The 14,224-nt window shown below is 54.0% G+C and overlaps 1 protein-coding gene across 1 annotated transcript in view; it reads left to right on the top strand.

The window, feature by feature from the left end:
- Positions 1–10,943, top strand: part of Gldn (gliomedin) — a gene marked incomplete at its 5' end in the record, with an annotated part of 50,366 nt that extends 39,423 nt beyond the window's left edge. Inside the window, 5 exon segments of the mRNA XM_013510288.1 lie at positions 624–752; positions 3,751–3,834; positions 4,055–4,180; positions 4,931–5,081; positions 7,309–10,943. Coding sequence (XP_013365742.1) covers positions 624–752; positions 3,751–3,834; positions 4,055–4,180; positions 4,931–5,081; positions 7,309–7,786 — 968 coding nt within the window.
- Positions 10,944–14,224: the final 3,281 nt, after the last annotated feature.

Here is a 14,224-nt window from a genome sequence, read left to right as displayed (position 1 = left end):
TGAGCAACTTCTGGGATTCTGTACATTTGAAGAGGAGAAAACTGTGTGTGTTTTTCCATATGGGCAAGGTCAGATTTGGATCTCAGCATGAGCCTTTTTTTTCAGCACTGGGGACTGAACCTAGGACCTTTGCACTGAGCTATATCCTTAGCCCTGAGCCACATCCCCAAGTCACTGAGTTGTCTAGGCCTGGGGAAGGGCCTAGTGGAGGGAGCTGCTCACCTCATGGCAGCTGGAAGAAGAGAGGGAGGAAGGGGGGGTTCGTCCTTCCAGGTCACGCCCCCAGCCACCGGCTTCTCTAGATCAGACCCCACGTCCTACAGCAAGTCAGCTGGGTCCACTTCATGGCCCAACCCTTTTCTGAAAGCCCCACCGAGGGGCGTGTGGAGATCCTGGGGACATCCAGATCTAAACAAGAGCAGGTGGCTTGGAAGAATGACGGGGAGTCTGTGAAACGCTTAGCACACTCCTGGCACGCGGCAGGCCCTCAGCCCCTCCTGGGGTGCTAACGCAAGTCACCTCAGGGAAGGAGCGGCTCAGGGGGACCCCATAGTCCTTCCCCTCACGGGAAACCTGTTCCAGTGGATAGCGCTGCATCAATCTCTCTCTCCCTCTCTCTCCAGGTGCCAAAGGTGACCAAGGCGCCCCCGGCCCGCCTGGGCCCCCCGGACCCCCTGGCCCTCCTGGCCCACCCGGAAGCAGAAGAGCCAAGGGCCCTCGGCAGCCAAACGCATTCAACGGCCAGTGCTCAGGTCACCAGCCCCTGCCCCGGGTGCCCACCGTTCCGTGGGTGATCCCAAGCTCTGGTCGGCACCCCAGGCTTTGCAGCCAGATTTTCTAAAACAGATGGGGAGATCTTGCCCCCAAAGCAAGTCCCCCGTGGCAGCTGCTGGTGGGCGCTGCAGGCAGTGTGTCCTGGGAAAGAGGAAAGGTGGAGGACGGGCCCCCACCCAGCGCTCCGCCTCTCCCCTTCATCCACCCTTCCCCTCCTCCTCCTGGCACCCTGTCTTGGTTATTTTTCTCTCGTTGCTGAGACAAAATACCCAACGCCCAAAATGAAGGAAGGAAAGGTTTGTTTAGCTCATAGTTGCTGGAGGTTTCAGTCCATGCTTGGCTGGCTCCGAGGCAGATGGCACATGGCAGAGGGCAACAGTTCATGGCAGTGGAAGGGCAAAACAACAAGAGCACAAGGGGGAGGGCCAGAGAGGAGCAAGCCTCTCTCCCTCCCTTACGTTGTAAGCAGGCTCCCTCACCCCGGAGGCATGCAGCACTCACATAATCTCTGTGCCCTCCTCCTGCACAGGCTCAGGGTGATACAAGGTAAGCACCTGGCTCCCTGCTGAGTCACTCATTTAACCTCCTAAACTTCTCACACTGACACATCCATGAACAACATCCCAGAGCAAGGAGGGCGTGTCCTTTTCACTGCAGGATACAGAACTGCTGGGTCACTTAGCCAAGCCTCTAGACTCCCCAGGTTGACACAGTGTATCAACAATAACATGCCCTCAAGGCGAAGCTGCTGGCTGTGACCTTCTGCAGTGACCATCACCTGGGAGAGCAGCGACAGGACAGCGGGGTGGGTGCCCTCCCTCCGGTGTCACTACAGCGCAAGGGGGGCCTGGTGACCTCCGCCACGGAGCCACACCCCAGCCCTGCAGCACCCGTGGCTAAATGCTGGTGATGTGCCAGCCGTGGCGCTAGGAGCTTTGTTCTTTTAATCCGCATACCACCCTACCACACTCGCATCTGCACTGTCTCCGTATCACGTTCAGAGGTGACACTGGAAGAGCCAAATCCTTTGTCCAAAGTCACTGTGTTAGGGACTCAAACCCAGGCCACCTGGCTGTGCAGCCCCAGCTCTGAGAGCGTCCTCCTTCTGGAGAGGAGAGGGAGGTCACACCCAGGGACCTGGCCCGGCCGCCCGAGGGCGGGAGTCCCTGACATCTGGTGGCCCAGAGGACACGCCTTCAGCGAGTCTGTGGCAGGGGCCCCGTGAGATAGCACGTCATTAGGAATCAAGGGTCACAGGGGTGGGAAATGTTTCCGGGTGACTTCAGCGCTTGTTCCAGGACGAGCCGACCCAGGCAGGCCACCTAACTTCCTCCAGGAAGTGCGGTACGGCAGTGGGGGCGGAGGCCCTGGTGAAGTTTCTGCCAGACTCCTAAGCAGCCTTGCTCTGTGTGGCGCCCTGTTCTCAGGAGGACCTCCCAGGGCCCAGCACTCTGCTGTCTGAGTGGGCGGGTCTGGGCTTTCAAAGACGTCACCACCTGTCCCCTGGGGATGGCGCCTGTAACTACTCTGCCCCTCAGCGGACTGGACGGGGTTGACGTAGAATGGCAGACGTCTCTGCCCTCACTGGCCCCTGAGCGGGCCTGTCACCTGGGAGGAGAGTTCTGACCGGAGCATTCACAGAAATCCTGTTGGCCGGAGGCTCTGTCACTGTCCAGGCTCATGACAGCTGCCTTCCCTGAGAGGCTGTGTCGTCCGCTCTGCCTGAGGAATGGAGTCCTGGGCTGCCGGCTGCTGCATCTGCCGTTTAGTTCCAGGGATACACAGACCAGAGGCAGTGAGAGCACACATGGGGTCAAACCGCTTCCAGACTGCTGTCCTCAGGGCTTCAGGGAAAGGCCTCGCCGAGCTGGAGACCTTGGAGGGCAGCCCCTTGCGGTTCTCCCGAGAGCCTCCCTGGGACAGTGGAGAGGCTGCCCTTTCTGTCTGAGTTTTCCCTGAGGAACGGGCCTGGGCCCTTCCAGAGTGCCAAGCCAGCCCCAGGCCACAGCCCCAGGCCAGCCCTGTCACCCGCCCACTGGCCGCCACACTCTCCCCACACCACCTTCGCTTCCTTTCATTAAGAGGACCGCTGCCCAGGCAGGTGGCCTCCAACCCCTATGAACCAGGGGGTCCCCACACGTTTTCACGCAGAGGATCAGCAGGCCAGGAATGGTGGCCCAGGCCAGGCAGCGCCTTGGCTCCTTCCTCCTTAGAGTTCTGTGACTCTGTCCTGACACCTGTCCAAGGGAGACCCAGGAAAGCAGGCCACCTTATCCTGAGGCTGCGCCTTCCCAGCTTCCTGCTCCCCCAAGAGTGAAAATCCTTCCAGAACAGTCTGTGCGAGAGACCCTGCCTCCAGGGAGACGAGGAAGGTGCCACCAAGCCTCTCTTTCCCGGTGGCTGAGGGCTCGAACAGGCTGACTCAGGCCACTGTGTCCCCTTCACTGACCGCTGTGACTCAGATGTGTCCCCAAGTACACACGCTGGAGACCTACTGCCCTATGTAACTAGGATAAGAGATGGGGTCCTTAAGAGGTGACTCGGTGGAGAGGCCTCTGCCTTCGTCCGTTATCACAGGAGAGGGTTCCTCACAAAGTGTGGGTTCCAGTCTCTCTCCAAGGAGTGCCCTGCCATGTTACGACACCTCCAGGGGCCCTCACCAGAGCCTGCCTTCCATCTCAGACTTCCCATCTCCTGAACCATGTCTGTCACAAGCTACCCAATCTCTGGTGCTCCCTCAAAGCCGCACAAAACAGAAGGAGACACCAGTGTCCTCTCGGGACTGTGCTATCCTAGCAACCGTAGTTGTGCCCATCTTGTCAGAAGCTCACCAGGTGGGAGAAAGCAGAAGCACGTGGCCTGGGGGTGCGAGAAACTCAGTGAACCTATGTCACAGGGATGCTATGGGGCAGCAGAGCTGGAAAGCTAGGTCATCCCACGGTGCCAGCCGTGTCTGCTTTGACATTGCTGTTTCAGGGGAGACGTGTGCTGTACCCAATGATGACACCTTGGTGGGAAAAGCTGATGAGAAAGGCAGTGAGCGGCATGCCCCACAAGCAGGTATGAAGCAAAGCATCCTGGGACTGGGTGCAGCTCGGGTAGGGCGCTTGCTGCCATGGGCAGGCCTTGGGTTGGATCTCGGCACTGAAAAACAAAAGAAAAAGAGCATCTTGTTCTGAAGTTCAAAAACTGGATGCCTTGAAGTCCTAAGTAGCAGGTGACTTTCTTTCCTCTCCTCTCCTCCCCTCCCGTCTCCTCTCCTTTCCTTTTGTTTTGGCAGAATCCACGGTTGCTTCCATTGGAAAGCCAACGCAGGTACTGAAAGTCACAGAGACGTTTGGGACGTGGATAAGGGAGGCCGCTAACAGGAGCGACGAGCGGATTTGGGTGACTGAACACTTCTCAGGTGCCTTTCGCTACAGCTGATCCGAACCTGTGCTGGGATTGTAGTTTCCTCTCCCTTCGGGGGTACCCTACGGCTGTGTGTACTCCGAAGTCCCGCGATGATCAGTCTGATCAATGGCTCCCTATTTTAGAAAGTGGGCAAAATACTTTCCCTCTTCTAGCATCCTGGGGGCAGCCTTGTGTTTCAGGTCCCTGGGACTCAGCCAGGGCACCCCGCTGTGGCCTGTCCACCTGGAGGCAAAGTGTCAAGGAGGAACACATAGCCCGGCCCCTGCAGGCCTTCTAATCCCAAGCCCCGCGGTGGAGGGAATGTCAGGTTCCGCATGCTCTGTCTGTCTTTCTCTAGGGCTGCCCCCGTCCTAGTAGTGTACGTTTGGCCATCTTTCTAGTGCGTCTATTGGACGCACAGCCCAGAGGAGAAGTGAAAGGCCACCATGCAGTCACATGAGCTTGGCCCGAGTCACACTGTCCCAGTGATGGCGGGCAGGAGCTGCCCGAGAGGCTGCAGCAGCCTCCTCCGGAAGGAGACGCGCCGGTTGCAGGCAGAGCTGCTTAGAAACAGCTTCTTTATTTCACCAACGCTTGCTATGTGGTGGCACCGCTGAGGAGGCTTTGGGGCCCGAAAGGAACTTCGGGGGCCCATGGGGACTGCCCTGCGAGCTTGGTGTCCGGGCTCTCCCACGGGAAGAGGGACCCTAGGAACTTGCTCCCAGCCCCCTGACTCCTGCCAGCCCTGTGCCGCCTCTCACAGGCATCTTGGTGAAAGAGTTCCGGGACCGGGCCTCCCTCCTGAACGGCAGCTACTCGTCCATCCTGCTCCCGCACTACTTCCACGGCTGTGGGCACACGGTCTACAACGGCGCCCTCTACTACCACAAGGGCGGCTCCAACACCATCGTGAGGTGAGCCTGGCGCGGAGACCCCAGCCGCCACCTCTGTCCCAGGGCCGGCACTACGTGGTCTGTCGGCGTTTGTTGTCAAGTGAATTCCATGATGCCAGTCATGGCCGAGGGGGGTCCAGACCCCACAGGGTGTCACAGGCAGAACGGGGGCCAGAGAGGGGCTGGTGCCCAGCAGGCCTGGCCTGGGGGAGGGAGCAGCCTGACCCAGGGCTCCTGGAGCGCAGTTCTCTTCTGTGGGACTGGGACACGAGGGCTTTCATGTCACAGCTGAGATCACTGGAGGCGAGGGACTGTGACCCTGAGTCAGGAGTCTGTCGTTCTGGTGGGGCCTGCGGAGGCCAACTCACCCCTGCTCTACACCCCCGGGCTGCGGGGTGGGTCCCCAACTAGACAATGCCCAGGGTGGCGGCTCACCTTCCTGCCGCCCCTTGGACACTGTTGAAGGTTTGTCGATATGGTGGAAGGAGAAATAATCTCTGGGCTTTAGAAGCAGAAGCAAGCAGGTCATTTTGGGCAAATCAAAGAAGAGATATTCTACATACCAGGTGTGACGGCACACTCCTGTAATCGCAGCACACCGGGAGGCTGAGGCAGGAGGATCACAAATTTGAGTCCAGCCTGGACAATTTAGTAACTTAGCAAGACCCTGTCTCAAAATTTAAAACAGGACAGGGGATGTAGCTCAGTGTGGAGTCCCTGGGTTTAATCTCTGTATTACAAATCAAACAAACAAATAAGAGCTGTAAGCCAGGACTCCTGATTTCTGGGCCCAACTCCCCCACTTCCTCTGTGCCCTTGGACAGGAAAGGTGCCACTTCCTGTTGTCTCGTGTCCTCTGTAAAGAGATGGGCGAGAGCCTCTGGGTGCCCCCAGCTGCACCGTGGGAAGCAAGAGCCCCAGCACCCTGAGTGCCCTGGTCCAGTCGCCCAGGACACCAGACGATGCCCCCGTGGAGGCCTGGGCCCTCTCTTCCCCGCCTTCCTCCCCCACAAGGCCCCGTCTCCCCACCTTGTGGCCCCTGAGCGCCCCGGTGAGGGTCTCGGGGAGATCAGCCTAGCAGGCACAGCGCGGGCACGGCCGGAAGCGCACCCTCCTGACAGGGCAGGCTCTGTGCCCCTCCACAGGGACGGCAGCTCTACTTCCTGCTGAGAGCCACCCAAGACATCTGTGGCCCCTGCTGCCACATGGGCGGCACTCTTGTCACAGGTGGGGTGCGGACGCGTTCTTGGGTGACGTGGCGCCCGCCCCACAGACCCTGCACTCCGCCCCACGCCAGGCAGCAGCTGGGAACCCGAGGATCCCTGGCGAAGGTGCAGCTGTGGGCCCAGCCCAGGCTCAGGGACCGTCCCTGCGCCCTCCCTGCCTCCCCTGACTTGGGCTTTGCCGAGCGGCGGTCCCGGCAGCCTGGCCCGGCTCTCTGTGGCTCGCTGGCACCCTCTGGTGTCTGCCTTTCACCTCACATCCCTGCGCTGTCATCCCTGCATTTAGGCTTTTTGGAACCATGTTTCCTTACACCATCTGCATGTGGAGCCTGCAGATCAAACAACCCAGGCCCCCGGGGGCCAAGTAGTCCATGCCGTAGTTTAGTTTATCAGCCACTCACCTGCCAAAACCGTCTGCACAGCCCTGACAGTTATAGCTCTTCTCCGCTCGGGACATTTATCTTCATTGAAATTTTTGTGTAAACATTGTTCCTAATATTCCAGCATGGAATAAAAGAATAATCACAGCATGGAGTTAGAAAACTTGTGTTCAGCTGCTGGCCCTGCTGCCTGTATTCAGGGACTGGTCACTTCTCATTCCTTTGTAAACCGAAAGGATTTTACATTTGAAAACCTTTTAAAATGTAAAAAGTCATCTTTACAACCTCAGCTCAAAGACTCCTGGGGAGAGCTGTCAGGGCCCTGCACAGCAGGCGCTGGGTGAGGCTGGGCGCTGGTCCTGGCTAAGTCACATGGCCGGGACGTTGCCGCATAGGTGTGCAAGCGTTCCTGCTCGGAGGAGTGTCTTCACCCCGCTGCTGTCACCTGTGTTCCTGCTGGCACGGGCTGGTCGCTATCCCCTGCGTCTGAGGCCGACAGCACGGTCAAGGTTGCAGCAGAACAGGTTTCCCTGGAGCTGGTTAGCAACGCACACCCCGTGCAGACCCGCAAACTCGGGCCAGCAAGGAACATAACAAACCACAGGAGTGCCCACTCACATCTGCTTTTCTTTAAACATATTTCAGATTTGAATTCGGCAAAGAAACATCCCAAACTCTGAAGCTCGAGAACGCCTTGTATTTTGATCGGAAATACCTTTTCGCAAATTCCAAGACTTACTTCAACCTCGCTGTAGATGAAAAGGGCCTCTGGATCATCTACGCATCCAGTGTGGACGGCTCCAGCGTGGTCGTCGCACAGCTGGAGGAAAGGACATTCTCTGTCGCGAAGCTCATCAACACCACGTACCCCAAGTCCAAGGCCGGCAACGCCTTCATAGCCCGGGGAATCCTCTACGTCACGGACACCAAGGATATGAGGATAACATTTGCCTTTGACCTGTTAGGAGGGAAACAAATCAACGCGAACTTTAATTTAAGAACTTCCCAGGCTGTCCTTGCCATGCTAGCGTACAACATGCGAGATCAGCACCTGTACTCGTGGGAAGATGGTCACCTAATGCTTTACCCTGTGCAGTTCTTGTCAGCTACGTTAAACCAGTGATGCGCCGTTCTCCCCTCCCCTGGGCACCTGGCCCGTGTTCTCTGCGGCCACCGCTATCCCCACAGAAAATTTGTCTTTCAGGGTAGCTGATATTTAAAACAAGATTTCGTGACATGAGCGTTTGTGTGGTCGGTGAGCCCCTTCAAGAGCAGCTTGCGTGGTGAGCTGGCAGCAGACCGTGAGTTGCAATGGCTGAGACTCGCGTCCGGGCACGTTAGCACCCCTCCCTTGGGCTTTGGCTTCCCCAGCAGTAACAGAAGCATCTGGCTAAGCTGTGTGATTCCCCCTACTTGTAGGAAATCCTGATTCTCAGCTGTTACTGTTCTCACAACTTTTCCATGTCTGTTTATTTTGCTTCTTTAGCCACAGTGAACAAGTTTGCCTTGGAGTCGATAGTCCCTGCTGCTTGAGCAATGAATTCCACGCTGGTAGCCGGGGAATGTGCATGGGCCCCCCGAAGGCTTCTAAAGCACCAGGGTATCCATACTTTATCAGTCTTCTCTACCTGTGCCCCTGCCCGCACAGACCGTCCTTGGCTTCTGATTGCAGCTCTGAGATCAGCCAAAGCCAGAAGGGCCACGTGCTCGGGTTTCTCAGTGAAACACAATGGCCTTGCAGGTTCCTGTCAGTTTCTGAGGGCATGGATCTGTCCCTGTGAGTCATAAACACTGGATCTCTGGGTCATTCTGCAGCTATGGATCCACCACCAGGGCACAAACCTGGAGTGAGTGCGCACTGATGTGGCCAGGCGTGTGACCAGGCAGTTTTCGGGAGAGAGGCGCCTTTATACTTAGTATCTAGAGCAAGGCTGGGCCACCTGGCTCCGTTGCTATTGTTGTGAATAAAGTTTTATTAGCACACAGGCACACTTGCTGGTGTATGGGTCATAGTCCGGGCCTACTTCCGCTCCATAGACAGCGGCTGAACCGAGACCAGAGGACACTGTGCTCCATAGGACAGAGCGAGTCTGATTCTTGGTGGCCTCACACAGCCTGCTTTGTTCTGTCCTAAGACGTGGTGTTGATACAGCTGGAGTGCTGGCAGAAGAGCAGAGAGCAGCATGAAGCACTTCCCCCCTTGGACAGGATGCAGTGTACCTCGCTCCCAGGCGCTCCTCAGCTGTGCACTGCCTGCCAGCCCGGTTCCTCAGACATCCTTCAGCCCAGCACAGATCTCCAGGCAGAGGAGAGAGAGCTGCGGGGAGGCTGGTCAGCAGCTTGCCGGGTGCCTGCGTGCTGGAGCTTTGCTGCTCCCTTTCGCTCTGTGGTCTGGTTTGTTCCTTACTAATGGAAGCCTTTAAAACTTAAGGGCTGTGCAGGTTGAAATATTTAAATCTTTTCATCCCTGAAAATACCCAGGCAGCTGATGTGTTCGCTCTTGAGTTCCCAAGATAACGGGTATTTGATCCCCCATACTTTTTAATTAGAGGTTGTGTCGTGTTACACAGTTTTTAAAAAATACTATTTTCAGATTCATGGCTTAAAGTGAAGCAAAGCCTCCTGTCTGATCAATGTGTCTAGGGAAGGCTGGTGTTCTTTAAGGTATTTAAATATATGTGCTACTGCTTCCCAGTGCGGTACAGCTAGTTGTGAATGTGCTTTCATAACAACTAATTGTACATACATTGTAGCAACCAGTTTAGTTATTGAATTAGCACACATTCCTTGTATTCCTTTTAGAAAAACGTTTTAAAGTCATCAGTTTTGACATCTGAGCTATCGTGGGGTTCTGTTCTCTCTCACATTTTTTTTTTTTTTTTTGGAACAAGGTCTTATACTATTTGCAGATTGGTCTCAAACTCCTAAATTCAAGTGATCCTCCTGCCTCAGCTTCTCGAGTAGCTAGGACTATAGGCACACAACACCACACCTGACTCCTTGGCCTCCCCAGCAGTGGGTTGCTGATACAGAAGCTCAAACTGGGATATTTTTACTCTGGTACAGTAATATGAGGACAACTAAGGTTGAGCAATGTCTAATAGCCGTAGGCAATTGTATATTCTGGTTGACAGTTTGAACAGAATTAAAAGAATTAAGATTTTATTTTTTTCCTGCAAACAGTACTTGGGTTTTTAAAAAAGTTTGGGGCCTACTGCCACAAACCTAGTGTATATAAGTCAAGATAATGTTTCAGTGTGTAGGATTCTAATGTTTTAGAGTGTAGTTCACATTCTAGCGGGTAACCAGAATTGCTTCAAAGCGCTTCCCAACTATCTGCACTTCTGATGTCAGAATCAAACCAAATAATTCTGTAGTTCTTCTGGAATCTAAAGGAGATAGTTTCCCATTGGAAAGAAAATAAAGCCATCCCTTCCAGCCTCAAAGCCATGCTGGACCCTCTTTTAAAACATTGCTTTCAAGCTGATAAGGCGTGGAGGTGAAGCTGCAGGTGGCCTGGGTATCACTAGGCACAGGTGTTAGGATAGAAGAAGTTGCTGGCTGAAGTTTTCAAAGGAGGAATTCTGACCTGGGGCATCCTCACAGTCACCGCTGCAAGGTCAGGAGGCGAAATGTCAGACAGACAGAAGCCGCTTACAGAGTCAGTGTCACCCCACACCCCCAGAGCACATTCTGGCTGGCCGGGACACTTGGCATCAAAGCTCCCCAGGAGGATGAGCCACAGGGCTTTGCAGATTTCTTGGGGCTGCTGTGACCTTATGCATCACACCAGGAGCCAGAATTCCCCGTCTCCTACCACCCATTCTGAGCAACAGATGAAAAATGACGAATGTCTTTCTGGTTGTAATTTATTTAACTTTAATTAGTCAAATTTTTTAAACTGTGCTGTTATTTTACCTCTTACTAAGTTATGTGTAATGTTTTAAAAATTGTAACCACTCCAAGCAATACTGCGGTAGGATAATGTCAGTTGCTTCTCCGCAGAGACTCACACGCACTAGTTCCCCTGGGTACGGAAAGAAAAACACTGCTGTGCGCAGTGTTCGCTGTCAGAAAGCACAGAAGGTGGAAATCTAGCGAGGTGTGCACAGAAGGAAATGCGAGAGAGGCTTGCTAAGGTGTCAGCATGACCAAGACAGCTGAAAACCTCATATTTGGGGCTTAGGATAAAAAGACCTGTGTGAGTCTGGGCAGGGCCCTTCATCCCCTGGAGCCTCTGTTTCATCTGTAAAAAATAAAGTATTGTTATTACCTCCCGAGACGTTTCTGTGTGAAATGCTCTGCAAGTCATTCAGTTTTTGGCAAATTGTAATTATACGTGTATAGTTTCCCCGCGGGAAACCAGAGTGACACTCTTCTCCGCTTTTAATCAGGGCCACAGACGCAGGCAGGGACATGGCGTCGGCCACTTCCTCATGCTGGTCTGTGGGACCGGAGAGCAGGCCCTGTAACAGCACCAAAAATGCCCCTTAGCTACCCAGCATTAAGAGCTCAGGAGTCTGCTGCTTCCTGGGGACCCGCCCAGAAGCGGCTCTGCTACCGGGCAGCTCAAGCACACCTGCGGCCAACTTCCGTAGCTGAAATAGGATGCAGTGTGATCGAAATATATGGTGAATATTGAAGGGGTTTTTTTTTTTAAAAAAAATTATTGCAATGAAAACCACATTGCCATCAATCCCCTCAAATCCCCCCTCACCTCAGATGCACTCACCCCATCATTCTCGCCACTTTCTGCAACCGCTCTGGAGTCCTCTTTCCTGAGTGTCTTTAGCTGCACTGTCCTGGCTGCCTCGAGGTCCTGAGTCCATGCAAAACATCTCCCTTTCATGGTCATTTCGTCTTTGGAGGAGAGCCGGCATCTCACGGTGCCAGATGTGATGAATAAAGTGGATGAAGACCCAGCATCACGTTTTTACAGGCCTGCCCTTCCATTACGGGAACTCGGTAGCAACGTTCATAATATTTTTTTATCACACCTCATCAAGACACTCACGAAAGAGGACTTCCAGAACTGCTTCAGAAAGTGACAAGCACATGGGACAAGTACGTACGAAGTAAGAGCCAGTGTTTGAAGTAACGGGGTAATTAATGCACATGTGTTTAACTGCAATAATTTTTTAAAAATTTAAACATTCACTGTATTTTTTGATTACCCCTTGTATAAAGACAAAAGAGACATTCAAAGAGAAAACAGTAGTCTTACCCTGTAGGGGGCCTGTAAGTGCCTGTGACCTTGAGCTATCCGACATAGCTCTTCCCTGCAAGGCTGAAAATAAAGATGAAAGCAGTGTCACAGGTGATTTTGCAATCCGCTTGCATCAGCTGTGGTAATGGAGCTAAGCTTTAATTAAGAAGCGGTCAGGCTACTTCTAGAAGGTGATTCTGTGTCTATGGTCTGAGGATGTCCATGCCTTCTGCTTGTTTGCCAAAAAGACACATCCACTGTCGGGACGATAAAGGCCCGCAATAGACAAGACCTTCACAGGACATTCGAGAACCTCTGGCTTCAAGGTCTGGGACAGCGAGACCGGAGCAGGTCCTCAGCCCAGGACAGCTGCTGGCCAGGAGGGAGAGCACACTGTCTACCTCACCTGGCCACTGCCAGGGAAGACGGGGCTTCCTGCCACTGGAAGGTAACATAATTCATGTGGAACAGGTTTGTAAAGGGTGCGCCTCTTTATAAGGCTGGTATGCCCGGCAGAGATTGGTCACCACTTCCAGGGTGACTGGGCCTGCTGGAATCCAGTCACTCTGGGGATACCACCCGGGATGGCCTTCCCTGCCCAGAGTGTAGACACATCGAAGTAGCCACCGCTGGGTGTCGGGTCGTGCTGTGGCATCTTCCAGACAGATTGCACCAGAGTGGGCTCCTGAAATATCTCTTCTCCCGCTGGAGTTTAAATCTTCCTCAAGCGCAGGAGACACTGTGACGTGCTTGTGCTTGGATTCTGCTTCCAGTGCTGGGAGCTCTGTCCCCACAACCTTTGTCTGCAGAAGCTTCCAGACTGCACAGAGCTGCATCCCTCACCCACGGACAAGTCAACAGGTGCACAGGAAGCCCTGGACACTGCCACCTCTGTAACACCATTCTGGTGCCAGAGGCCCCATGGTTCAGCTAAGTCTGTCCCCAGGCCTGTGTCCCAGACAGATTCCTTTCCTTCGCCTGATGCTCCTGGCCCTCTGTCTTGGTTACTTTTTTCTCGTTGCTGAGATAAAATACCCGATGCCCCAAATTAAGGAAGAAAAGGTATATTTAGCTTACAGTTTGTGGAGATTTCAGTCTATACTGGGCTGGCTGCAACACAGCGTGGCACAAGGCAGAGGGCAACCGTTCATGGCGGCAGAAGACAGCTCAGCAACAAGAGCAAAAGGGAGGAGTGGCGGCAGGAGTGGCAGAGGGAAGCAGCCTCTTTTCCTCCCTTACATTGTATGCAAACTACCCACCCCAGGGCAGATGTAGTGCTCACACCCTTAATCCCAGCATCGGACTATGGATCAATAAAATATCTAGGAGCCCGCCCCAGGACTGCATGAGGACATGCAGATACCATTCAAAACACCCCCGCTTCCAGGATGCTGGACCCGAGGTGTTCCGAGCTACTGCCTCCCAGCCAGCCTCTTCCTCCAAATTCGCTTCCCAGGGATCCCAAGCACGTAAACACAGCAGGCCAAGCAAATTTTGACTTCTGACCAACAAAACAATTTAGTTAAAACATGTCTCATAACTTTCATGGGCTGTACTCACACTAGCAGTTAAAGTATTTGAAATTCCAGTTTAACTGGGAGTCCCGCATTTCTCTTTGCTAAATCTGACAACCCTGACCAGGTACAGGCCCAGAAAGAAGCCCTGGGCTGAGGGTGGAGCAGATGGGACATGGTCCGCCGTTGGCATCAAGGAGGTACAGCTCTTACAGTTGCCCTGGTGATGAGCTCTAAGGCACTCGGAGGACAGGCCAGGTCGCAGAGGCTCTGCCTCAGTGTGTGAGGTCCAGGGACAGTGAGGATCAGGAGCCCGCGTCTCGTAGCACACACTGCAGACCCAGCACTCTGGGATTTTGAGCCCAGCCTGGGCAACTTCGTGACCTAGTAAGACCCTGTGTCAAAAAATAATAAAATTCAATTGAAAGGACTGAGGATTTAGCTCAGTGCCAAAGGTCCTGGGTTCAATCCCCAATACTAGGAAAAAGAAGAAAAAGATAATGTGATCAGGTGGTGCTGGACTTGACTGGCACTCTGGCGACAAAAGCTGGGCATGATTAATCCCCACGGGAAAGCAGAGGGCCTCTGTTATGGTTTGTGTCTGGATGTCCCCCCAAAGCCTCATGCAGTCATGGGACAGGCTTCTAGATTTATGATTGATTCGTGGTCCAGTGTTGGAATTATGGATGTGAGTGCTACACTTGCCCTGGGGCAGGTAGTTTGCATACCCTGTAAGGGAGGGAAAGAGGCTGCTTGCTGCCCTTCCTCCCTTTTGCTCTTGTTGCTTTTGCTGTCTTCTGCTGCCATGAACAGTTGCCCTCTGCCCTGTGCCACTCTGCCT

This window comes from Chinchilla lanigera, unplaced genomic scaffold (genome assembly GCF_000276665.1).
Source record: "Chinchilla lanigera isolate Chin_1 unplaced genomic scaffold, ChiLan1.0 scaffold00008, whole genome shotgun sequence".
Classification (NCBI taxonomy): domain Eukaryota; kingdom Metazoa; phylum Chordata; class Mammalia; order Rodentia; family Chinchillidae; genus Chinchilla; species Chinchilla lanigera.
This window is presented reverse-complemented; position numbering and strand designations above follow the sequence as displayed.